Source organism: Camelus ferus, chromosome 5 (assembly GCF_009834535.1).
Source record: "Camelus ferus isolate YT-003-E chromosome 5, BCGSAC_Cfer_1.0, whole genome shotgun sequence".
NCBI classification, from domain to species: Eukaryota; Metazoa; Chordata; class Mammalia; order Artiodactyla; family Camelidae; genus Camelus; species Camelus ferus.
This window is the reverse complement of record NC_045700.1, coordinates 90,036,256-90,064,133: the sequence shown is the minus strand read 5'-3', so window position 1 is coordinate 90,064,133 and position 27,878 is coordinate 90,036,256. Positions and strand designations below refer to the sequence as shown.

Genomic DNA, 27,878 nt, shown 5'->3' with positions numbered 1-27,878 from the left:
CATAAGGATCTGTTTATTTTTCCTGGTTGTTCTGACAATGCCATTCACTCAGCAAAGGAATAAATACCCTGTCTCACCAAGAGTACAATGGACTGACAGCAAGTGCTGGGTGGATAATCTAAGAACCAAAGGAAGGATGGTTTTGGTAACTTGAGCAGAGAGGCAAATGTCCAGTGCAGGATGACCACTAGAGAGTCCTCCTGACGCCCCACGCGCTCCAGTCAACTGATGCAAACAAATCCGGAGCGACACCACTGACTGACCACAGGACCCTTTCCGCTGGTCCTGAGTGCACCCTCAGAGCACTCCCCCAGACCGGACTCCCGGAAGCACTAACAGCCATCAGAAGTGCAAAGGGAGGAGAGCTTTTTTAATCCAGAGATGGAGAAATCATTCAAAAGCATCTGATGTCAAGATACCCTCAGACCTGGGATCCATGAAAGAGTCTGACAGTGTTGCAAGCGAATAAGAACAGATATTCAGCTAAAGAGTGAACCAGTGTTGGCGTACGCCAGCAGTTCTAAAGTGTATTCTGGGGAACCCTGAGGGGCTTCAGAGCCCCTTCCGGGGGTCTACAAGGTCACAATTATTTTCATAATAATACTAAGATATGTTTTGTCTTTTTAATGATCTACCTCTCAGAGGCTATTTGAAGTGTGATACCATGATAAATTGAATGTAGAAGCAGAGATGAGAATCCAGCTGTCCTCCATTAAGCCAGATATTAAAGAAATTTATTTTAAAAATTTATAAAAATGAGAAAATAAAAAATAAAAGAAAAAATGTTTTAAAGAAATTTACAAAAATGTAAGACAATGTCAGTCTTACTAATTTTCTTTTTGGTTTGGAAAATAGTTACTTTTTATAAAAAGTATGTTATGTTCTTGGTTTATTATTGTTCATCATAAATGAATTAATAAGTATGTATTTTACATTTTCTTAGTTTTAATTTGCAGCACTGTAAATTTTGGTAGATAAAATTCACAGAAATAAAAGCTCTTTGGGTTCCTCGGTATTTCTGACAGTGTAAAGGGGTCTGAGACCAAAAAGCTTGAGAACCACAGGCTTAACTGTGATCACTCTGAACACTGGGGAGAAAAGCAACCATTTAGACTAGGCTTTAGTCTAAAAAACTAAGTCTTTTCCTTAAAGACTTGTTAATAGGTTTTTGCCCTTGATGCCTGCTCCTGTGCCCGCTTGGTGACTCCTCAACCTGGACGGAGGTCTCTGCGGAGGTGCAGTGTGAGAGTGAGTCCGTGCTCTGACACGCCGACACCTCCCAGCTGTGAGTGTGGCTCAGGACCAGGAAAGGGCCAGACAGGGGGCGCCTCTGGGGCCTTGAAACTGCATATATCAAAGGCGATGGCAACCATAACGTCAAGGAGTTTTTAAAGAGACCACAGCAATCTTTGGAAGCTGCTTTTAACTTTAGCTCTTGGCGTCATCAGGTAGCAGGAAGAAAGAGTTTGAGAAGATGTGTTGAAAGATACAAGCAAGGTAACCAGCCAAGAAAACCGGCTTTTTTTTTTTTTTTTAACTTCAACAAAAAAATGTACGTACCCAGCGCAGAGCCTGCAACAAGAAGGCTTTCAAGCGGTCACTCCCCAGAATCAAATCCTTCTTCAGTTTCTCATAATCCAAGGAGGGCAGTAATGGGACATCCTTCAGTTTCCTACTCAGCAACACAAGTTCAAAGAGAAAGAAAAGGGCAGAAGGGCATGTTCACTACACCTCCTGAGTATCATGACACCCCATCTAGACCCGCTCGGATGGGCTGAACGGGCAGTGGGCTACTGCTTTCTGTGCTCCTGGTACTAACTCCAGGCCTCCATGGAGAGGGCTGGGTTCCAGGCTCCCCACCCCAGCTGCAACGAGCTCAGCTCAGCCCCTTCTGTTGCATGGACTAAGGTTGATACAGCAGTTTTCCTAAAACGAGCAGTCTCTGCCTAAATGGGTTTAGAAAGCACCGCATTCACATTAGGCCGGGGCACCACAGATGGGGATGAAATCATCTTGGAGACATCATAACTTTCCACCAAAGTTCTCTTTAGAATCCTGAGCAAAGCCCAAAGCCTATTAGTGTCAGCAGGCCCCTAGCATCCTCCCTAAGGACCTGAAGTCACTGTCCCTCTCAAGCCTGAGGGACCGGCCTGAGGGAATGTGAGGGACAGACCAGCAGTCAGGAAACACTTTGAGCAGGAGCTACACCATTGACCCTGCAGCAGGTAGAGGGTGTGAGCAGGAAGCAGCAGCGGGGACAGGCCTGTGAGACGGGGAGTGAGTTGAACAATTTACAAACCTTCCTCAAGAGGACTCCAGGTCAAAGGCCTCAGGGGAAGGCAGGTTTCAAATAAGAGAGATCTCTGTTCGAAGATCTACACTCTGCAGATGACCCAACACCTGCTTCTGGTTGTCCAGGTACAAAAACAACCACCTCAGATGCCTCGTCCTGAAACAAGTGTCTTCACACTTTGTTTGCTGTTTTGTAGAACAGAAGGAGATTGGAGTGTACAGAAAAAACAGTGAAAACTGAAAGAGGTCTGTACTGTCTCAATGCTAATGTCCTCGTTTTGATGTTGTATTACAGTCATGTAAGATGTCACCGCTGGGGAGGCAGGGTGGCCTGACTTCCTGTGAATCTATAATTATTTCAAAACAAAAAAACTAAACAAAATATGATTCTCCCAATATTGTGCAGAGAATATTACTACTCTCTGTACAATATTAAATGAGGATTCATGAAGAATTGAGTGAAAAGACTAAAGATGTTTTTAAGGGTGGAATTAAACTGAGGTAATACCCCTGGGAGGTAGAATTTGAGATTCCTTAAATTTTCTTCTTCGTATGTTCCTAAAGATTCAAGTTTTCTATCATGAGCATATACAACTTACATCATTATAGGAAAAAAGTTACATGCTAGTTTTTAAAATGTTACTGTTTAGAAGACAAGATGAGATCCTCTTACAGGGCCGGGAAGAAAAAGCTAGAAAAGAGGGCATCGAATGAGGTCTCAGTAAACACTTCTGTGGAGGAGAGTCTTCTATCTTATACCGCAAATGGTAAACTCCTGTACATGACATATTGATTATTTTGACTATTTTTTCCTGAGGCAGATAATATTGTGAGTTTAAAAATTAATACAGATAACTTTAAAAATTCCAATCATAAATAACTGGCCAGTATTCTTCAAAAGTATCAAGGCCTCAAAAGATGAAGAATGATTTCAAATGAAAAGAAACTAAGATGTGACAAGACTAACATGTGATCCTGGACTGAATCCTGGACCAGAGAAAGAACGTAAGGGAATAACTGGTAAAATGTGAATAAGGTCCGTAGGTTAGATGACAGTGCTGTTTCAGAGTCAATTTTCTGGTTTTGATAACGGCACTGGGCTTGTGTAAGACAGTAACACTGGGGAGTCTGGGTGAAGGGTATATGGGAACTCTGTGTACTATTTTTGCAACTCTAAGATTATCTCAAAGTGAAAACTTTTTTAAAATTTAACATTCAAACAGGCTCTTTTTCTAGATCAAAGAAGTTCCATTTGTAAAGCCATTTTTGAATATGGGCTATAGCTGGGGCACTTCTATTGGAAGGAAGAAAACCTGTCATAATTCGGCCATATTCACTTGCCAATAATGGCAATATTACCAGCTAAGCAGCTCAGCGACCCCGCACTTCTGTGGTCCAGCCACTCTCCCACTGTTCAAGAAGCCTGGGTCATGCCTTCTCCTCATCCTCTTAACCCCTGCTACCAACCGCCCCCCTTCACTCTCTGCAGGTCGCTTTGCCGCACTTATATCACTGGGAATACATCAGTAAACACCCGGAGAGTTTACTACGTTCCCAACACTGTACTAAGTGCTTTAAACATACTGCCTTATTTTTATCCTCACAACAGTTCTATAATAGAGTTACTGTTATTATTCTCATTTTACAAGGAAGGAAACTGAGGCACAGAGAAGTTATAAGAAAGTGGTCCAAGTCACAGAGCTGGTGGCAGAGGTGGGGTTTTAACCCTGGCAGTCTGCGCTCACCAGCACTGCATTACATGGCCACCATCCAAAGAGAACGAGGTGCAGGGTCAATGTCAGACTTGGGCAGGACCGAGGGAGGAGGAATGCCGTATCTACTGCAGGTGCTGAGTGATCTCACAGGACCCGCTGCCCTCCCCTCCACCCAAGGCTGGCAAGAGTCACTAGAACCCACCCTAGTCCTTATGTCCACACCAAAGGTTCTCAATTCCCTTGCTACTGCCTGACAAAGTTCCTATGCATCAGGTACCTGCGTGAGTGACGACCTAACTGACTTGGAGAGGAATACTCAAGCAGACACCAAGCTACCCTGTAGCCTTGGTCATTATGTGAATCAGCAGAGAACATAAAATGTAGACACTTTAACCCTCTGTTGACTGCCCTTTGACAGGAGATTATATTGATTTCTGCAGAATGTTATAGAAACAATTCAACAATTTTTTCCATTTGATGCTACTTAACCAACATAACAGAATTAACATTGAAAGACACTTCTAGTATTACTTATAATTACTGGTATTTCCTTTAATATCCAACATAGCTCTAGCTAATCAAAGAAATTCACTAAGCAAGGCGATTAAGATGAGCATTTCTTACAGCTACTTTGAATTTCAGTTTTACCCGTAACTATTCTCTTTAATAATAGCTCCTAAGAGCAGGTACTTACACGGGTGCCAAGGAGGCTCTTAACATGGTTGAAGCCTGAGGAGGAAGGGGAGAGAAGAAAATAGACTGTGTTAAACATTGACAGCAATGCATTAATCCCTAATCACTGTAATGGCACAAAACCAACAGATCTGCAAAGTTTTTCATCCACCAGGATTCTCCAACCATAATCATATATGATTTAAAAATTAGCCCAAGCTCGAGTTAAGTAATACCTTCCTGATGCACTTCCCAAGCCACCCACCCTTGGCCTCTTGCTACTCCACTGCAAGGAGCACTCTATAAAAAAACGGGTGGGTTCGCCCTGACCAAATTCCCAGAGGAACTTAGAGCTGCCTAGTCAAAAACATCACAAAGAACAAAAGCAATGAAGCCCAGTTTATTATCCTGATTTTCTTTTTTATTAAGATTTTATCTTTGAGTATAAAAATAACACATGCACTTTGTACGAAGTCAAACACTAGAGGTGTTTATAGAAAAAATTCACAATCCCCCTTCTACCCCACGCCCCTTTAATCCTGCCTTTAGGCCAAATCATTGCCTACTTTGTGGGCATTCACACTGCCCCGTTTATTGTTTTCTTGTATTGTTTTTGCCACTATGGGCAACGCAGTATTAAGCATGTACTAAAACAGAGAAACCACCAAACGCTGTGAATGGCACTTCTTTGGACCGACTCAAACCCATTGTAAAAGACATTTTGAGAAAATAAGGGAAATGTGAGTAAGGACAGCACTGGTACTACACGGCACTGAGGAATTAGTGTTAATTTTATTTGGCACTGTGGTTATGTTTCCTTTTTGTTTTTAAAGCCCTTTTCTGTTAGCGATAATAGCGTACATAGAATTATTTACAGGTAAAGTGGTATGTTCGGAATCACTCTAAGAGAACTCCAGGAAAAACAAAAGTAGAAGAGAAGAGAGGCAGTGGTCCTTGGTCCCCTCTGTCACCACAACCCTTGAATGAAACATTATCCATGCTTATCATATTGAGCTGTAATCATTTTGTAACCATTTCTGTGTCTTTTTCCTTCAGCAGACACTGAGTTCCACAGGAGCTGGAGAGAGATCCCCCTTGAGTCCCCAGCACCTGGTACAGTGCCTGGACACACAGAAGCACTCAATCAACATTTGTTGAATGAATGAATGAATGAATGAATGAATGAAAGCTGACTTCCAAAAGTGGGCACTGTAGAATCCTTGACTGATTTAATAAATAAATGTAATAAACTGGCCCTGTTCTCAATTGCTTCCCTTTGCAGTATTTACAGATCCCCAGACTCTTACCTCAGAGACAGCAAACTCCATTTTTACAAGGCTCATGACCATGTATTTTAATAATATTTTTTAACCCTTGATTTTCTTTTAAGTAAAGGAACTACCTATTATTCCTGTTATTGGCTTACATAGCAAGGAGTTTAGAAAATAAGTTGGAGATGTCATCTAGATTACTCATCTAACACATTAAGCGGATCAAGAAGCCAGTAATGCGTCAAATAAGGACATGGCCATGTTAAAATGTTAGCATAATCTATACACAAATGAAAAAAAATTAAATTAGTGATATTGGATAATTATTTCCACTAGTAAAATCCATTTATATATACCTCCCTTTTTTCATAGTTAAGAAAACGTTTTCTATCTTTTAAAACATCAGTTCTTTTTTGCTAAATTCAGTATCATTCTATTTGTCCTGTAAAGAAATTACTTGAAAAGCAGTAATAACTGATCCTTTTATGAGAAGAGCCGGTATGTTAAACATAATTGAGACTTCATTACCAAATCAAGTTAAAAAGAAAAAAAAAAGCTGGTGATGAGCTGTGGGAAGAATGAAAGGCCCAGCGTGCTCTTAATGAGAGGAGGCTGTGGTATTTCATTCAGTAAGTACTTGCTGAATGCCTACTACCTGCCTAGTTTCTGCTGGGCACTGTTGATACTCGGTGAACAAAGCAAAAACCCTCTTCTCAGAGAGCTTGCAATCCAACGGGGAGAATCAACGGTCAGATAACTCTCTGTGCTGCAAGAGGGCAGCAATCTTAGTACCAGCGGGCGCAGATGCCAATGAGAGCACATGACAGGGATGCTAGAGCTAAGAAGTACTAAGCTTACATCATGAAGTGGAAGTTGACCTTAACATTGACACCTGGGTATAAACTTGCACGTGGAATGGAGAACTCACAGCAGGCAGTAGCTACCTAACCATTAACGTGGAGGCATTAATAAGAACACTTGAACACTAACGAGGCTGCTCTGATCTGTGGACCAACCTTTACTTCAGACTATATTTCTAAAGGTCACTGCTACCACCAGTTTCTAGCACTGCTCTGTGTATGGGCGGGTGGACACGGTCTGGCCAAGGAAGAAAAGCCCCAGGAAGAAAAAGCTGGGAGAGGCTCCAAAACCATCAGTCAGTTGGAATAATTTTCCTCTCGAACTAACAGTGGATTCTGAGTATGAACGGATGAGCCCAGGGAGGATCCCCTTGTTAAGGAACTCCTGACTGCAGCCCAAATGGGTGCTGTGCGATGATTTGATGCTGGGCACTCAGGGAAAGACCCCTAAGGCCCAGGGCACCAGAAGAAAGTGGTGGATGTGCGTGTGGACAGGTGGTGGTTTCCCATCTGAGGAAGCACAGCATGAACTTTCGGCAACCTCTTTAGGGCACAGTTAGAGGACAGCGGAACAATGAATGTATTATCCCATCATTAGTCATTGAGCACACACGCGTACCAGGCTCCGGGCAAGGCTCCCTGGAACCCTTGGGCGTGGGGGAAATAAAATGCTCCCTAAGCCAAGTGAAAGAGCAGAATTGTGGTCCCATCACTTCTCAGCTACAGGTGAGAACTTGAGTCAGGCCCTCAGTGCTCATGGGGTGGGGGAGGGGTTTACCGGAGCCACATGAGCCTAGGACAGCTCTTGGTGACAACAGCAGGATGAGAGGCTTTGCTACCGATCCATGACATCAGGAAGTGTGTTAGAGCAACGGGTACGAGGTGTGACATGAGCAAAGTGACTGGAAGTTGGCTGGGGCAGACGGGGTAAGCAGTCCTTTACTGCAGGGCTTCTCCAGGCGCTAGTGTGCTGCTGAGAGGCGTGAATCCCGGGATACAGCATGTCGCAAACCTCACATCAGTGGTTTGTTTGGGGACAGGGACATCCTGTGGGATGAGCTTCTACTCACGCACTTGGGAAAATGCTGCTCCACGTGACGGCCGCGGGTGTTTGAGGCCCGGGGAGGGTCAGAAAGAAAGAGCTGCGACTCAACACCAGCAGCGCCAGGGTGACAGGAAGGCACGATGTGCGGGGCCGCAAACCTCCCCAGACCAGGGCAGACTCCCGGGCCCGGCTCACGCGGGCCGCACGCGGAACCAGGTGCGCATGCGCCGTGCCGGGGAGCAGGTGAACAGGGAAGGCGGGACCCCTTGGCAAGTGACCTCACGGGGAATGACCACCAGGAGAGGTTAAGTAACCACAGCGGGACTCGGAAGGAAATGCGTGCCAGCCACGGGACAGAGAGGCAACGGGAGCCGGAGGCCCAGAGGGGCATCCCCGCCAATGGAGAAGGGAGGCCGTGGGACCAACTCTGTAACACGAAGGGGGACTTGCACAACGAGGGTTGTGACTGCAGGCGGGGAAAACGTTGCGAATGCGATTTGGAAGTGGAGCTCAGTATGTGTGTTGGGGGGTGCCCAAGTGGCTGAATGTTCTGGCAAGTTCTACAGAAACTTCCTAGGCAGGAGCCTCTCTGGCTCACCAGGTCACTGAGGGCACCGCCTTGGCCGGGCTCCAGCACCCTGTAAGCTGCAGGCGTCTGAGAGCCTGGGGCTGGGCTGGGTGCACAGCAACGCGCACACCTGGGGGAATGCCGGGGGTTGGGGCGCTGGGACCTCTTGGAGTTTCCGTGACCAGAGCCAGGCCTGGAGAAACAGATGAGCATCAGATCACGGAAGGCTGGGGACCTGACGCTGAGCACTTGGGACCAGAAGCAATGACAAGTATTAAGCAAGAGAGTAACATGATCAGATGCCTGTATACACCCAAATGCTTCCTGAAACCTGAGGGCGTAAATGAATGAACAAGATACAACAAGAAAGGTCACTCCAGCTCCCATGTGAATGAGCCATCAGAAAGCCCAGAGCGCTGAGACTGAGACCAGTTAGGAAATGTTGCCTTATGCCAGGACACAAATAGGGAGAGCCTGAACAGACACAGAGCCACAAAGATGGGGCAGGAAGGAGGAAGCCCGTTCAGATCCCCACAGCTGCCAAAGCACAGGGCAAGGGAGAAAGAGCCTCGGGGGCCCCCTAGTGTTCCCTGGAGTGTCACTCATTCACCGAGAGAAATACAGGAGGGGAAGTCACCTGGCTGGAAGAAAAGATAAGCCCAGATTTGGACACAGAAAATGTGATGACCCTGTCAGACACCCATGGAGAGAAGGCCAGCGAGTCTGGATTTGGAGGTCAGGGGAAAGGTCTAAGCTAATAGCATAGTCACCCTCTGCCAATCAATGTCCTACCGACTGGTTGAGATCAAATATGTTCAATCCTCACCTCACCAGGGTCAGTTCAGGCACTGGTGTATGAGGTGCAGCAGGGAGAGGGAGCTAGGTGTGCAACTCCCCCAAGACACACAGAGCACCGGGCCCTGAAAGGCTGCCTCAAAATGCAGTGGCGAGGCAGGAAACGGGCAGCGTCCTGCCAAGACAGAAGGCCACCTAAGGGAGAATGTGAGGGCTGAAGATGTTGAACTTCACCTGCAGAGCCACAGTCCACACAACAGGAAGCTTCAGGAAGCGTCCTCCTTAGTGAAACAAGGTCAGAGCAAGGCCTGAGCAGCTGCACAGGCTGTCCCCCAAGAAGGGTCACCTCCACCACCACCATCATTACCTCCACCACCACAACCCCCAGTCCCCTACAGGTTTTTATTGCTAACAAAGATGATTGATTTTGGAAGTAGATGCTTCTAAGATTCACATGTCGTGGGCCTTTAAAATATTTAATGCAATCACACCTCAAAGTGTTATAACTTACATTTCCAATGGGGCCTACTTGGAGTTGTTGAAGAAAGGGAGGGTGAATTCCCAAATGAGCCATTTTCCCAATAAGAATGCATTTAAAAGGAAACTTTCCCATCCAGTAAATCCACAAACCCAGAGGTGCCACTGGGTGGGATTTGGGTCTCACCCAGGGGCTATGCTCAGATTTTTACCTTGAGTGTCTCTGCATTCATGCTTGCCCAGAGCAAACAAAGGGCTAAGACAGGGACATACCACGGTGCTTTTAAATGCTATGTGCAGCATTAAGTTAAAAGAGACAGTTGCAGAAAGATTGCGTAATAAAAATCTCAATTACACGTGCTTTTTAAAGGTCTAGAGGATGCATACGAAACACAGTCAACAGTGTCACCTATGTAGGAAGGTGAGATGGGGTGAGTGTGAGGGAGGGAAGGGGTTTGTGTTTTGCTCCATTTACTGCGAATTGTTATACATTTTCCAGCTAACACATATTCGTGTATTCCTTGTGTGACCTGAGAATACAAACAACTCTCCCTCTTGTGCCCTGAAGAAGAAGTTTCTCCTCTTACTACTTGTCACGAGATTCCTGATAATATAAAATCAGGTTCATCTCCTATCCCAGCAAATGATAGGCCCGTGGTTTGGAATCTGATTGGGTAACGACCAAACCTGGGGTCAGGGTGGCGACAGGCAGTCAAGCCCGAAGAGGCCACCTGGCAGAGTTCTCCTCTCAAAAATGTAATCCGTCATTCTCAATCCTAGAGACCCAGAGTTGAGGCCCAGCTGTAACAATGCAGCAGACTTTTGGGCACAGTCACCTGGGTGGGAATGAGGCAGGGTGGAAACACACTTCTTCCACTCATGGTGCTTCCTCTGCAGGGCCTCCACCGGCATAATCGTCAGACACAGCCCCCAGAGAGGGGGACTTCCTGGATTTGCACTGCCCTGTACCCCTCTTCCTCCAGGCAGTGAGGCTCCCAGAGAGCACAGGCCCGCTTGCTCCCCCTGCTGCCTGGTGGTGCAGGTTGTGGGGGTAGGGGGGCTTGGCCACACAGCTGTCCATGACTGGGTGAGAACATTTCTTTAATTCCAGAATTCAAGAGTAGGTGACCCACCTGCTTACAAAAAAACCAAAATCCACGTTCTCCAATATACGTGTTGCGAGAATCAATGCCAGTGTCTTCAGCTCATTTTTCCTTCATTCTATTGCCCTATTTTTCAGTTGGTTCAGAACTTGGGAAGGAAGGGTGCTATTTACTTCTGAGCCCTTCTTAACTTTTAGCAGTGAATGAGGTTGCAGTGGGCCAGATTTAAAGACCAGAATCAAATGCGCTGAACTTGACAGGCACCAGCCGTTCTCTGATGGACCCCGGCCAGGCTCCTTTACAGAGAACAGTGAATTGAAACACTAGGCCAAGGGGGAGCTGACCGGGGAGCAGGCTGGAAAGAAGGCTGGTCTGTGCCCACCTATTCATCTTGAAATCGATGGCACTCTGTTTGGACCTAGAGTAAACTATATTCCCTTAAAAAAGTAAAAGAGTAATCTTCTCCTTCCGGTCCTAGATACTATCAGTTTAGTCCCCTGAAGTCCTGTCTAAATTGTATCCTAATTTCCTCTTCATACGTTATAAATCTGTTATCATAAATTGACGTTAGGCATGCCAAGTCAACTACAATATTCTTTTATACTTTTATAATGACCCCTCATCCACAATAAAAGATTGTTTGCAGCTTTTATTGCCTGTTACTAAGTCAATGACTCAGTAGAAAAAAAAATGGTTACAAGTTAAGGTAAACAGAGCTCATCCTGTCTCCCGTGGTTTCTGAGGCTTAGAATCTGTACCTTAATGCCACCATAACAGGGAAGGATGGCAGGACCAGTCTCCTGACAAATGAAGACAAAATATCAGATATGCTGTGCCCCGTTCCCTTTTCTCCTGCTCCTTATTAACATAATATCAGTTTTAAATATGCTGGTTTCATGACTCTGCCAATAGAAAGGGTTCCTGTATATGTGAAACAGGATGGGATTTTATAAACAAACCTGGAAAATACTAAGTGTTTACCAAATTATGAATCAATACATAAGTGGAAGAGAGGGAAGAAAGAAGGGGTCTAGACACAGATCCTGCAATGCTAATTACTGCTAGAAAGCCATCATTTTTGGTAAATACTCTGATTCTTAACATCATCCTTAAGCTGATAACCTACAGCTAGGCATATTCTGGACACAGAAAGTCGACTCAGCCAGTCCTCAGGGATGTGGCTTGAAGCCCCTCATCCCGAAGGCCCACGAGGGAGATACTTTCCCTGAAACTTGGATGTCTGTATGTGCTTTACTGACATTAAAAAAATGGCCAGCTCCCTAAGATTCTGCATGCTAACACCACCGGGGCCACATCCCAAAGCAAGGACTCTGCAGGTCCTGTCCTCCAGGGTCCACAGGTCCGACACAGTGACAGCCCCTCGATACTCCCACGTGCACCTCGAGGACATGGCCAAGGACGCTGGCTCTTCACCACATTACTGCATCCTTCCTACCAAGATCCACGAGAAGAACTATCCTCAGGTCTTAGCACCAGAATAACACTGTGAAGCGTTGTTTTTGACCTTGCAGTCTTCTAAAAAAATGTTCTTAGACTTGTTAAATTGTAAGAGTAATACACCTAACTTGGGAAAATTCCATGGTCTAAAGGGCACACGAGGAACACCTTGAAATGGTCTATCGTGGGATGTGTGATGGGCTGGTGGGCACTCACTGTACTGCTGTGCTTCCTAGAACGCACGTGTAGCACAAATGTTTTAGATGCAGTGAATATCACCCTCCTTTCCTTTATAAATAAATCATGTAAACGATTTTTGCACAGGCTGCGGAAAGCCTGGTGCCAAATCTGTGCCTCCCTCCCTAGCTGTACAGCAACTTAGGACCTGTATTTTTTATACCAGCCTTAGCCATTAATTACCTTTATTTTTCCTACCCTCATTTTCCTTTAACCACAATTTCTTTGTCCCTCCAGCATTGCTGAGATATAACAGACGTGGAACATTGTGTAAGTTTAAGGCATACAATGTGATAAATTGATAGATGTATCTATTGTGAAATGATTATAACAAGAAGGTCAGTAAACACATCTGTCATCTCACATGGCTACCTTTTTTGTTTTGTGGTGAGAACATTTAAGATCTGTGCTCTTAGCAACCTTCAAGAATACAATACACTATTGTTAACTACTGTACATTAGATTAGATCCTCAGAACTTATTCATCTTTTTTATTGCATTATTTAATTATTTTATTTTGGCAGTGGGGGTGGTAATTAGGTTTGTTTATTTTTAGAGGAGGTACTGGGGATTGAACCCAGGGCTTCGTGCATGCTAAGCATGTGCCGTGCCACAGGAACTTACTCACCTTAAAACCAAATGATTGTACCCTTTGACCAACATCTCATTTCTCGCACCCCTTGGCAACCACCAATCTACTTTCAGTTTCTATGAATTCTAATCAAAATTTCTTTCTCTTTATTTTCTATTTTTGTATTTCTCATATTTGTATTTTCTCGTATTATAATAATAAACTGCTTCATACCTACTTGAGTATGAGGAGGTTGTTTTAATACTAAAAAAGGCCTCTGGTTATGAAGGCCTTAGTATTAATGTGCAGACACATAATGAAAAGTCGGGGTCCTGACCCTGGAGGCTGCCTAAGGATCCCCTGGGGCTTCCTTCCTAATTCAGAGCATCAGGCTCCACCCACTCAGCCTGGGGAGGGGGCCCCAGCAGGTTGGTATGCACTCCCGGACAAGGGTTCAAGGACTCTGAAAACTTCCTCGGGAGACACTGGTGTACTCACACCCCCAGGTAAGAACCCAACTCAACTCCACACGCCTCCAGCTGAGCTTGTAGGAAGGACGCAACATCACCTATGTAGTATTTTGGCCTGTCATGCGAACCTGACTCTAACCACAAGGAACCATCAACCACAAAAGGAACAGTGCTCTATTTTTAAAGGAGAGGAAGGAGTATATTCCTCTAAAATGTCAATGTCATGAGAGTCAAAGGAAGACTGGGGTAATGTTCGAGATGAATGGAGGCTAAAGAGACGCAACGCATCAACACACTCCTAGGGTGCGGCTGCTGTAAAGGGTGTTAACAGCCAGGCAGACAAAACTGGAAAATGCACCGTAGGTCAATTAGGTAAGAATAGTGCATCAATATTAAGTTTACTGAAGTTGATAATCTACGGTTATGTAAGAGAACATTTCTATTAAGAAATGCACACTGCACTCAAGTAGGTAGGGGAAGAGAACCGTAATATATGTAATTTATCCTCAGATGGTTCAGAAAACATATTGTGTGTGTGTGTGTGTGTATGTGGAGAGAAAGTAAACGGGTAAAATGTCAGCAGCTGGTGAATGAAGGGTAGACAAGTGTCCTTTCTGCTACTTTTGCAACTTTTCTGTAAGTCTGTAATTATTCTAAGTATAAAGTTAAAAAAGATTAAATGAAAGCCCCTGCCTTAGGCTGTGCAACTCCAATGTGACAGTTATTTTTTAAAAAGCGGAAAGTTTCCTTCTATTCCTGCTGACTTGCCACTGTGACCAGACCCTGGACCCTCAAGCAGCTCCACTGGGCAGAGAAGAGGGCGCCTCCCTCCCCACCACCCCCAGGAGGCCGCCTTCCAGCTGCTCATCTGTGAAAAAAAGCTTTCTTTTCCTTCTGGGAAGGCACAGACCTCCTAGGCCGGCTGAAACACAGACCCTGGAATGTGTTATTTTCTCCTGCTCTCTCACTTTTTAAAGTTACGGGACTTTTCAGTCTGGGGAGCAGACCAGGGGCGCAGAGCCTCACCGTGCCAGGCCTCGTGAAGTCCACGCTGTGCGCCAGGCTCTGCCGCATCTGGTTACTGAAGAGGCGGACACAGACGCTCTGGAGGTACTCCGGGGTGATCTGCACAGAGGACAGAGGACGGCTGGTGAAAGGCGCGAACCGCCCCCTCCCCAGCCACGTGCGATGCCCTGGCAGGCGTTGGAGCTGACCCTCAGCAGTCTCTCTGTGGGCACAGGGATGGGACTCTGCTTTAACGTCGGAGCTCCAGGGAGTTAAAGCACCAAGCGCAATAGCAAAAAAACTGCTAACCTACTACAGCTATGATCATGGGATAGCAGACTTTAAGTTATAGAATTCCACCTGATGTACTCCCACTGTCATGTAAGATAAACTGATTTTAAAGCTTTTGTTGTTGTTGTTACTTCAAACAATACAGTCATTGGGTGGCTATAATGTGGGGGAAAGAATGCTGGGCTTAAGATCTGAAGGCCTGGGCTCAAGGAGTGGACCCCTGAGAAGGCCAGCAGCTCTGCCTCCTGCCTTCCCAACCTGTCAGATGAAATGAATGACGTTCACCGCTCCGGGTCACAAGGAGGGGTAAACGAGGTCAAGGAAAAGCCTCGCACATGGCTGATGGCTCAGTAAAGGCCTATGGAAGAGTGATGGAGACGTTTTATAAACCATCAAGTGCTTGACAGCTGGAGGCTGGATTACTGTTGCATCAACACTACTATATCACAGCATTTTTCTGTGGCATCTCTCATGCCTCTCTCCACAACTCCTATAAATCAGGACTAACGTACAACATCTAAGGTGGTAATCTCTGAAATTTTTTCTTTTCATCTTACATCTTTTCTTTTTATAAAAGTAATGCATGCTCATGTAAAACATATGAATGACATAACCTCTCCCCAGTCCCACCCTGCTCCCACAAGCCAATCCCTGGAGGTAACTACTCAACAGTTTTACATCCTTCCAGTCTCTTTTCTATGCCTGATGGTTAGAGGGAACCTCCTTTTCCACAGCCTCATGATTCCACGTGGTGAACTTCCATGTGGTAACGTCACTGGCCTCTCCGCCTACTCCTCACTCAGTCCTGCCCGCAGGAGGAAGATAACTGATTGGTGAGTCAGAAAGAGTGGGAATGCTGGCTAGACCCTCTTCTCTGACTCTGGTGCTCCTGCCTACCCCACTGGAAACTTCTGATCTGCTTCAGCCACATGGAAGGCTCTATCCCTCCGTGGCAGACGTCTCTGGTCACTCCAAGACACTCAACTACAAGTGACTCGAAGAAGGGCCTTACCTCTCAAGGCTGCATCTTCTACATTACCCTGAGTCCACGTCCTCTGAATTCCTATAGTATCAAAATGTAAACATTCCTTTTTCATCCTGTATGTTTAATCTTTCCTTTTATACCTGTTCCTTCCCTACAACCTAAAAACATGTCCAAATATATTTCATATTAAAAAAATGTCTTCCCCTTTCTCCTCCCTAGGTCCTCACCCATCAACCCCCCCCCCCCAATGTTCCTCCTTCACAGCCAAGGTCCTTGCAAGAGCAGCCAACATTTGCGGGCCTTACCTTCCTACACACCACACTCGAGCTCTCACAAGCACCTGCACCACCCCAAGGAAACTCACCACCAATGACCTTCTAAATGTCAAAAACATTGGACACCTTTCAGTTCTAGACTTCTAGAGTTTTCTGTGAGACTTTGGATCCAACCTTTGCACTTGAAACTGTTTCCTCCTTTGACTTCTAGAACTGCTACCACAACCATCTCTTTAACAAGGAAATTTGTTCCATCACTTTCTTGCTTGAAACAGGTGAATGAGGAAAGGATATGAATAAACAGTTGACTAAAAGACAAAATGTCAATGGCCAAAAAACATGAAAACCTATTCAGCCTCATACATAAGTAAAGGAATGTAAATTGAAACATTCAGAATACCAAGTTTTACTCACCAAACTGGCAAAGATATCAAAGTATAATCATGTCTAGTCTTGGCAAGTGTGTGGAGACACTCTGATACACTACTGGGGGTGGGGGTGGGTAGACACTGTTGAAATCTTTGGAGAAATAATTTGGCAACATCTATCAAAATTTGAATGCCCATAACCTTTGACTTAGCATTTCTACTCTTAGGATCTCATCTTACCTATATTCAAAGGTATACACTATATATAAGGATGCTCATTGCAACATTTTTTGTTATAGCAAACCAAAAATCTAAATGTTCATCATCAGAGATCAGGATGGATTATGGTTCAGTCTTACAATGGAATAATGCACAAGCAACAAAAAGACTGAGGTAGGTGTGTGGCTGTGTGGAAAGATCTCCAAGATATAGTGAAAGTGGAAGAGCAAATTTGAGAAGAGCAATGGGTCGCATGAGCCCACGGAAGTATGTGTATATTACATGCACATGCACACACATGTCCACACACGCATATGCACAGAAGTGTTCTGAAATAATACACAAGAAACCTTAATCTCAAATATCAATAAGGAAGTGAGACTAAGGAATCGTGTGTGGAAGGGGCCTTTTCCTTCTTACTATATACTCCTCTGAATTATTTCAATTTTTTACTAGGAGCATGTATTTCTTTTACATTAAAAACAAGAGAGTTAAGAGTCCAGTCCTTGCCCCTCCCCTCCATCTCGCCAAACTTGACCCTGGAGGCCCCGCCCACCCCGCCTGGTGGTCTGCGGGCCTCTGCGCACAACTCCAGCAGTGACAGCCTGTGTGCCCATCTCTGGTCAGCATGCCGCATCTGGTGTCATGTCGACCCTGGCAGTCAGAGGCACACCAGGATGATGGTAGTTATATTTGAATAGGAGAGAAGGCAAAAGGAAAACGTATGCTTTTCTTTTTATTTTTCTCTGTACTGTTTTGAGTTTTCTAACTATGTACATGTCTTCTTTTTCTTCCCTTTTGTCAACAGTGGCTATATAAGCCACTTTTGGTTTGTATCTGGTAATTTTTTGTACTAAAGAAAAGTCAGTATGTGCTATTTTAGAAACTAAAAAAAACCTCTAATACTGAAAGTCCAATTTTCAAGATACACATTTCAAAAGCTGCTCACTGACTGCAGGATAAAGCACGAATTCCTAAGCAGGGTCTACAGATCTCCCCACTATCTTCCCCGATCCACTCCATCAGTCTTCTTTCAACACATGCCATCCCTCCAGCTTCGGCCATTTCCAGACACACGAAGCAACTCTGAGCAGTTGTGTGAATGTTCGTGCTTTCACACAGCAAACAGGTTTCAGCACAGGATACTAAAACATATGGAAAAGCTATTGGAAAAACAATGCATGTACGTAGCTCTGGCCTCAAGTTCTGGGGGACTCTCAGGGAACTGCACACCCACTCCTTCCAATTGTTTACTCAGATGTCCACTTATGAAGGTGAAAACCTGGAAACAACCTTAATGTCCAACAATGGGGACCCACCTGACACTAAAATAAAGTATGGCATTGCCATGTGATGGGAAACTCTGCTGCTACTGGAGCTGGGGCATGGTAGAAGAATATTTAATGACTTTAAGAACACATGATTTAGGGGGGAAGGTATAGCTCTAGTGGTAGAGCGCATGCTTAGCATGCACAGGGTCCTGGGTTCAATCATCAGTACCTCCCCTATGAATAAATAATTAAGTAAACCTAATTACTTCCCCCCTAAAAAAAGAACATACAATTTAGCGTTAAGGAAAAAAGCAGATTAGAAAACTGCATGAACTGAGCCCATTTTTGTAAAACATGTGTATCTAAGTATTGAAAAAAGTCTGGAATGGTAACAAATGTTATTAGTAAGTGACAGAATTTAGGTAATTTTATTTTTGCATAGTTCTAGATTTTTGAAACTTCCTATTATGTAGTAAGTTGCTAAAACAATTTAAATACACAAGCTTAACTGGTATAAAACTGAGTAAAGCGTAACACACACACAAGTACAAGTAAAACTGGGAAATCAGAATAAAAGCAACGGATTATATCAATACCAATATCCTGGTTGAGATATTGTACTATAGTTTTGCAAGACGTTACCACCGGTGGAAAATGGGCAAAGTATACAAGGACTCTCTCTGCATTACTTCTTAAAATTACATGTGAACCTATAATTACTCCCATTAAAAAAAAACTATATTTCCACAAAGAGATTTTATTATACTTTCTAATTTTTTATTGAGTAAAACACCAGAGGCATTCCCATTAAAGTCAGGAATAAGACAAAGATGCCAATGATCACATTATTCAACATTGTCCCAGTGGGAAGGGTATAGTTCAGTGGTAGAGCACGTGCTTAGCATGAACAAGGTCCTGGGTTCAGTCCCCAGTGCCTCCATTAAACAAACAAACAAACAAACCTAATCATCCCCACAAAAAAACAAGAAACAAAAACAGTGCCCCAGAGTCTTAGCCAAAATGCTAAGAAAAAAAAAAAAAAAAGAAAGTTATGATATATAATGAGAAAAGCAAAGCAAAAATATCATTATTTGAAAATGATTTGACTGCCAATCTAGAATATAAGAGAATCAATCAAAATAACCTATCAGGTTAATAGAGTTGAGAAAGGCAGCTGCATACAAAAGCAACATATGAAAATCTATAGCTGTCTTATATATATATCAACAGGGTACATATCCCCCTCGTTTTTACACCACTACACACTACTTTTTTCTGTTGCAAATTTATTCTTTGCTAACATTAAGAATAAGGTAGAGCAATAAAGACACGGTAGATAACGTGTTAGGGAAGTGGATGAAATGCTGCAGCAGCATGATAAACAGCATGCACGTGGCTCTGTGAAGTAGGGGCAGGTGTCACTGGCTGGGGGCAGCCAGGAATCACATATCAACACCGTCCATGCCCATGACTTCTTTGAGACTTCATCTCAAAGAAGACATGTGAACAATGGGGGATCTTCCTTACCATCTTGCCACTGACTGTGGCCTCCAGAGAATCCACCAGCTCGGCTGTGACTCCAATGAGATTGTGGTAGTCCGCCTGGATCTTATTGTACCGTTTCAGGTATGTCATTGACCTTCGCTCAGCTTCTACCAGCTGCTGGTGGAGCTGCTGCAACATTTCTAGGAAGATAATTTATACTTACATTAAAACAAAACAAGAACAACAATTTAAAAACCCTTACAATATTAAAAAATAATTATATTCTTCTCAAGGGAATACCACGCCCATTGTTAGAATATTTTACTATAACAATGAACTTGACACTACGTATTTGTGTTTAATACTACTTCTGTTTCACACCGCATTTAATTACAAAGTGCTTTGTAATCAGATTTTTTATTTCTTATCCCTTGTGGTTCAACTGAATCATCACTGATTTTCCTAAAAAATCTATTTCCTTGATTGAACCCCACACACCTTTTAGTTCTTCTATATATAAGAAACAAACTCAGCATTTCTTTCTATAATCAGCTCACAAAATGGTTGAACCAAACCTGTGTCTTTTTCTCTGTTAGTGCCCCATGAAGTTGCCTGGGGGATACTTCTAACCACTTTTTAAGTAAAGGTTAGGGCTGCTTGCCTGATGCTGAGAAAACTAGAACCCAGGATTAGGGAAGATCTTAGGTGCTCATTCTGCCAGTTCCATAAAGCACAAGCCACCCCACTGGGCCTCAGAAGTCTTGGAACGTTCTCGGGTTCTCTTCTTGGACTCTCCCCTACCCTACCTTCATCTCCATGCCCCATGGGCAGCACCTGATGGCCAAGCCTTCCTGGGTGCAGTTAGAATATGTGAATTTTCATCAGCATCACACTCCTTGGCCCTACCCTACATTCTCCCTTTCCTGGAAGACTGTGTTTTAGATGGAGGGACGAGTTGCTGCCCCTAAACGCAAGTTAACTCACTATTGTCCCAATGCGGGCACTGTATAATATCTAAACTCTTCATTTTAGAATATTTCATGTGTATAGAGACTTTAAAATTATAAAGACCAAATATGGCCATTGTTTTATAATAACTAAAGTATAACTGACAAAAATATTGAATCATTATGTTGTACACATGAAACTAATAAAATATTGTAAATAACTATACTTCAACTTAAAAAAATTATAAAGACCGAGGTTCAAATCCCTACACTACCAATTTCTTGCTGGGTAACCTGGGTCAAGGTACTTAATTTCTCTGCTTCTCATTTCTTAACCTATAAAATGGGGGAAATAATGATCTTGAAGGGGTACTGTGAGGATTAAATGAACAGACATACTCAAAGTGTCGAGCACAAAGCTGGCCCATAGCAGCTGCCCGTTCACGGCAGCGATGGTTATTATTCCCTTTCATGGAAAGGGGTCAAAGATTTTCTAAACGTATTTCTATGCAAGTAGATAACTTGAAAAAGTGACAGATAGGTTACATCCGAAAGCAGTGGTATGCAAACTCTGACATCTATCAGAACCACCCAAAAATAGAGACGATCAAACCTCACCTTCAGAGACTCTGACTTTGTGGATACCGGGAAGGGGCTGACTATCTACACCGTCAGGAGACTCCCCAAATGGCTCTGACACAGCCCACAAGTTTGAGAACCACTGTCCTAAATTATCTTTTCTTCCTAATCTGTGTCCTAAACAGCTATGAGGATCACCCACATTCAAATTGTATTTCAAGAACTTCCATGTTTCACCATTGTTGATGTGTAAAAGTGAAATATTTTAACCATTAAAACCTAAAATATCTCAAAATAATCAAGTGTTATTACTATTTAACACCCATGAAATCTCAGTATTGAGAGGTAACTAAAAAGTCACCTGGCAAAAATTTACACCCATTACTTGAACATCTGGAGAACATTCCTGGAAATCCTTTATTAATCTTCTCATACGTTATGGGGAAGGAGTCATTACCTTCTTCCTACACTAAGTATTATTTAAGCTTTTTCATACGTACAAAACTCAAAATTACATAAACAAGAACTTTTCCAAGGATGAAAATTACACAGATAATACACAGTCCCATGTTATGGTAATAAATATTGGAGAGTGTCTGTGTGAACTTTCTCAACAGGTACCAAGTGGCAGGTGAATGAAATACCAAAACCCATTAGGTGGGTCAACTGCCTTTCCAAATCATCAGTGTTGATGTCACCAAAGTGGTCCCTCTTGAAAGGAGCCTGCGCACATGTACAAAAAACATCCTTCCCCTCAGAAACTCATTGCACAATTAACTAACTGCAAGGGACTATTTGTGGAACTTTTGCCTTGGGAACCCAGAATTCATGTTTATGACAATTTCAAAGTATGGTGGTATACCTGAGGGAAAGGAGGCCTAACTGCCAACAGTCTACAGGAAAGAGTAAAGTAGGCAACTGGGCTGAAACGTTCATAACCATTTCAGATACACCATTTAGCAAAAAACAGCCTGCTATCCAGAGATGTCACCTTGCAGACACCTTAACTGGCTACAAACAGGATGTGACCATTACTGTAAGCTTTTTGGGTTACAGCTCAATACATCAACTTTATTTCTTAGCATTAAACAGAACTTTGACTCCTTTTTCCTTGTCAAAAGTTTTATGAGACAAGGACAACTAAGCCAAGATGCCTTGCCACACAAGATCTCAACTTTCAATGGAGATGTCTTATTCCATGTTATTTTAGTGAAACTGTCATAGTCATGCCAGCGAAATGTATTGAGACTCTTCATGTTTCAAAGCCACTGACATAATTTGTGCAAAAGTCAAAAGAACTGCATCCCAGGTTTTAAACAAAAGATATATACAACTAAAAGAATGCCAGTTAAGGTCACAGAAAGTTTTCCTATAATTCCACCATGAAATGAAACAATAACAAAAGTGATGGAGATCTTCCCTACAGTCAAGCAGGCAAGGTTTCTCTTGTTAACATTTCTACTTCATCTAGATGCATTGCTTTTTTTTTTTTTAAGAGCAGATGAGATTTAATTTTAGAGACCCCTTGGCTGCTCAAGATGATACATTTTAAAATATGGAATTTTTTTCTAACCTAATATAAAAAACTAAAATCAATCATTCTATTCTTACAATATCATGGACTCTTTTAAATTTGTATTCAGATATATATTGGCGCTTTGCTATTTTGCTAGCTCACAAATACTGAATGAAGAAAGTTAAGACTTGTAACTTGGAATATAGGTCATCATTTTCAAAAATACTATTTACAGCTCTGGACTCTAGAAAAATAATCAGTTTTACTTATGGTTTCCTTTGCTGTGCAGAAGCTTGTAAGTTTCATTAGGTCCCATTTGTTTATTCTTGCTTTTATTTCTTCTAGGAGAAAATTTTTGAAATGTATGTCAGATAATGTTTTGCCTATGTTTTCCTCTAGGAGGTTTATTGTATCTTGTCTTATGTTTAATCCATTTTGATCCATTTTGAGTTGATTTTTATATATGGTGTAAGGGAGTGTTCTAGCCTCATTGTTTTACATGCTGCTGTCCAGTTTTCCCAACACCATTTGCTGAAGAGACTGTCTTTATTCCATTGTATATTCTTGCCTCCTTTGTTGAAGATTAGTTGAACAAAATTTGTGGGTTCATTTCTGGGCTCTCTATTCTGTTCCATTGGTCTATATGTCTGTTTTTGTACCAATACCATGCTGTCTTGATGACTGTAGCTCTATAGTATTGTCCGAAGTCTGGGAGAGTTATTCCTCCAGCCTCTTTCTTTCTCTTCAGTAATGCTTTGGCAATTCTAGGTCTTTGATGGTTCCATATAAATTTTATTATGATTTGTTCTAGTTCTGTGAAGTATGTCCTGGGTAATTTGATAGGGATTGCATTAAATCTGTAGATTGCCTTGGGCAGTGTGACCATTTTAACAATATTGATTCTTCCAATCCAAGAGCATGGGATATCTTTCTATTTTTTAAAGTCTTCTTTAATTTCCTTCATCAATGGTTTATAGTTTTCTGTATATAATTCTTTCACCTCCTTGGTTAGATTTATTCCCAGATATTTTATTACTTTGGGTGCTATTTTAAAGGGGTGGTATATTTATACAATGGAATACTACTCAGCCATAAAACCCAACAACATAACGCCATTTGCAGCAACATGGATGCTCCTGGAGAATGTCATTCTAAGTGAAGTAAGCCAGAAAGAGAAAGAAAAATACCATATGAGATCGCTCATATGTGGAATCTAAAAAAAACAAAAACAAAAACAAACAAACAAAAACAAAGCATAAATACAGAACAGAAATAGACTCATAGACAGAGAATACAGGCTTGTGGTTGCCAGGGGGGTGGAGGGTGGGAAGGGATAGACTGGGATTTCAAAATTGTAGAATAGATAAACAAGATTACACTGTATAGCACAGGGAAATATACACAAAATGTTATGGTAGCTCACAGAGAAAAAAATGTGACAATGAGTGTGTATATATCCATGTATGACTGAAAAATTGTGCTGAACACTGGAATTTGACACAACATTGTAAAATGATTATAAATCAATAAAAATGTTAAAAATAAATAAAATAAAAATACTTAAAAAAAAGAAAAATAATCAGGTGCCCATTTTCTGAAGGGGCCAAATCAATTAATACCAGAAATGCTAAAAGATATTATTTCTATATCCTTTTTAGAAGGCTAGGTGAAAATAACAATTCAATATGCTATAATGCCAATCTAAGTTTTTATTCTAAACACCATTTTTTATATAATTTCTTTTAAGGGACTCTTCCACTCCAAGCACTCACTTTTCTTGCCTTCTTCAAAAGTTTATGGAGGGTGGGTGGGGCAAGTATAGCTCATTGGTAAAGCACGTGCCTAGTACCCACAAGTCCTGGGTTTGATTCCCAGTACTCCCATTAAAAAAAAAAAAAGCTCATGGAACTCTCACTTTATCTATGAAACCTGCCCCTTCCTATTAAGACACATAATGATATTACCCAATCATTCAAATTAAGAAACAATACCTGGCTCTGAAATTAAATTAAATTGGGGGCTTGTTTGTGCCTTGTGGTCATCATGGCCTTAGCTGAGGGAGGAAGGGACAAACTGATGACAACGAGCTATCGTGACACCATGCCTGGGCCCAAGCCTCTGGTCCAAGTGCCCTGTGGTGCTAATCTCAGATCTCCACGGCAATACTGCATTTGGGGGTTTATTCCGCCACAGACACACACTGTGCCTGCCAGACTCAATTCCACAGACATTCAGCTTGGCTATCTCAGAAAACTCATTAAAATCGAACCCAAAGAAGGCTTGAAAACCCTGGTCTCCTTGCTGAAATACCAAATGAAGGAGCTGTAGGAAAACACAGACTCTTCTATTTGCACTCCCCTCCTTGTTTATTTTGTCTGCAAAATTGGGCCACTTATCAGAGAGATAGCTGGTTCCCAGAAAAAAGCTATCCTCAAAAACTGCAGGGTATGCTAGGGTGACAGGAGCTGGCAGAAACTCTAGAATCTAGAAGTTTCTCACCACTTTCCCACCCCCAATGCCTAGGAGTCCAAAGGTCAAATCTGAACAAGGACTAAACAGATTCAATCAAGAATTAAGGCAGTTCTCTGGGACCCAAAGGATGCAGGTGGAGTGGTGGTTTTAAAATATGACTGCGAAGCCTTTGACACTCCTTCCCGCGGAGAGGTGGAATGTAACAATTCTCCTTCCTGCGAATGTGGGCTGCCCTTAGGAGCTCACTACTCATGAGGAGAATGCAGCAGAAATGACACTGAGGTATTTCAGAGACTGGGTTAGAGAAGGTGACACAGCTTCCACCAGTTCCCTCTGGGGACACTGACCCTGGGTGGGAACCCAGCCACCAGGCCCCAAGGAAGCCAGGCCACACGGAGAGTCTGGCACAGGTGTTCCAGCCCAGGGCCTCTGCTGAGAGCCCCGCCGACAGCCAGCTTCAGCCAGCAGACCTGTGCACGAGGGTGAGGAAGCCTGGGAGAGGGCTCTACCCGCTTCTGTCTACACCTGGGAGCCACCCAAGGGAGGGCTGCCCAACTGAGCCCACAACTCCCAAATGATAAAAAGAAGAAACGGACATTGTTGTTTTATGCCACTAAGTCTGAGGTGGTTTGCTAGGCAGCAAGGGAAACAGAAATAGTGAGGCAAGGGAGCGTTTCCAGGAGTTTCAGGGCAAGGCCCAAGTGACCAGCCCAACTGAAGAACTGTGGCGAGGGAACCGGCCCAGGCCCCCAGCCCAGGCCCGGAGCTGCACTAACCCAGAGGAAGCGGGCCTGAGTCGCTACAGAGACACCCGGGGGGCCTGGTCCTCGGGTGTAACCATGCTGGGGGCAGAGCCACCTTGGGGAGCTCACGGCTGTGGCCTGTGACCCTCCAAGTGTTCCACATTGACCCCAAGAGGCCAAAAGTATACCCTGCTGCCCCACCGTGTTCAGGCATGGACCCAGGGACTGATTCCTGAGACCTGCGGCTCCTCCATGAAGGGCCCCTCCGAGCTACAGGAGGGGGCAGCCCAGGACGAGCAGCATGTCTCAAGCTGCCGGGCTGGAGATACCAAGGCTACAAAGGGCGACAGCAAACATGCAGACTCTGTCATCTGAAGCTACTGAGGCCCTCGTGGGTATCAAATCTGAAGCACTGCTCATCTGTCAGCTCCCTGGAAAGCAAAGAGCTAAATAATTCACTTATGCTTCTTTTCTTTAGAAAACTTCAACTCTCTAAAAGGAAACAGAAAAACAATAGCAGGAAGTTTTGAAATCCTCTCTACCGTGATTCTGCAGTGAGAAGGGCAATCGTGCTATTTTATGTAGTAAAACTCCACCTGCTGGGAATTGAGGATGTTGCCCTCGACACCTATCAAAGACGTGAAGCGCATCACACACCCTTTTCCAACATAATAATTTAAGTAGTTTTCATAATGTTGCATCAAAGACAAAACTCTGGCAAAGAACCCCCACAGAGGCCACCATTTTCACGTTATCTAAAGTTTTTCTCACCTTTCTGAAAAACGAACAGTTCTTGGTAAAAATTACTAATGGTAGAAAGCCATCATTTTATGCTAAAAACTGAAGACTGGATTCCTCCTTTGAATGTGAAAACTGGAAATGCTTTAGTTCTTAAGTGGGTAGTCCATACGGCTACTGGGATAAGACCCCGTTAGACTAGTTCAAGGAAAAGTGGGAGAGACTAAAGTTAACTCACTCCCCGTCCACGCGGCACTGTGTCTTCTCACTGTGCTGGGCGGCTCCCTCCCTCGGGCATACTGCTTGGATTCCCTGTGCTTCTCTGTGTCTTAGTTACCCCACGTGCAAAATGAAGCTCACAATACCAGCCTCCCTGAAAAGTGGGCCTCCAGGAATGGCGATAAAAATGACTGCAAAGCACTTCATAAATATTTAGACTGTTAAAGCCCGCGTTTGCCAAGTCTGTGGAATTCTCTCCATCTCATTGCTTAGAACTTGAGGTAGCAAAGCTGCTACTAAGAAATTTAATCTGGATGATTTACCTTTGTTGCTGTGTCCATTCTCCTTCTGAGATGGAAAGAAGTTCAGGAAAACAGGCTTTCAGGAGACAGAGCTCAGAGCACCGCACATTGTGTCGGTCAATCTGAGAAAGAGCCTCTGAGGTAGAAAAGAGAAACCTCAGGACAGGGAAGGGTGCCTCTTAGTGTTGCTATAAGCAGCTAAGACAGCTACTGACTGCTCAGCCCTTGAATGACTCCCTCCTCTCTCCTAAGTTACTGCTCTGTGCGGCCAACAACCCCCTAACTGGTCTCCTTACCCGCTTCAAAAAGCCCCCTCGCAGCAACCAAAATGTTTGACTAGAAATGCAAATCTGAATTCATACCCTTTAACTCTGTAATTTCAATGCTGAAGCTTTAGCCTGAGGAAATGTGGACCGGGATGAAACCAGCACAGCAGCAGCAGCGAAGACGGCAGACCTGGAGCCAGCCTGCCTGGGTGTGCGTCTCAGCTCCTACACGTCTGGTCGCATGACTGAAAGCAAAGTATTTCCCTGTTTTATTTAGATTTTCTTAAATTTTTTTTGGTAACAGCTTTATTGAGCTTTAATTCACATGTTATGTAATTCACCCACTGAAAGTATACATTTCAGTGGTTTTCAGCACTTTCACAGAGTTGTGTAACCATCACTACAATCAGCTGCAGAACATTTTCATCACCCAAGAAAAGAAACCCTTTGCCCCTCAGCAGTCACCCCCACTTCTGCCACCCTCCCAGCCCTAGGCAACACTAATCTACTATCTTTAGAGACTTCCCTCTTCTGGATCTTTCACACAAATGGAATCACACAATACGCAGCCTTTGGAGTCTGGCTTCCTTCATTTAGCGTAATGTTTTCAAGATTCATCCATCTTGTAGCACAGATCAGTAACTCGTTCACTTTTATTGCCAA

At 43.4% G+C, this 27,878-nt stretch overlaps 1 protein-coding gene across 1 annotated transcript in view; it reads right to left on the bottom strand.

Moving 5' to 3' along the window:
* The window catches only part of ARMC9 (armadillo repeat containing 9), a 143,598-nt gene that overhangs the window by 97,426 nt on the left and 18,294 nt on the right, over positions 1–27,878 (bottom strand). The window contains 5 exon segments of the mRNA XM_006183280.3: positions 1,561–1,672; positions 4,702–4,736; positions 14,561–14,659; positions 19,476–19,633; positions 26,971–26,995. Coding sequence (XP_006183342.2) covers positions 1,561–1,672; positions 4,702–4,736; positions 14,561–14,659; positions 19,476–19,633; positions 26,971–26,995 — 429 coding nt within the window.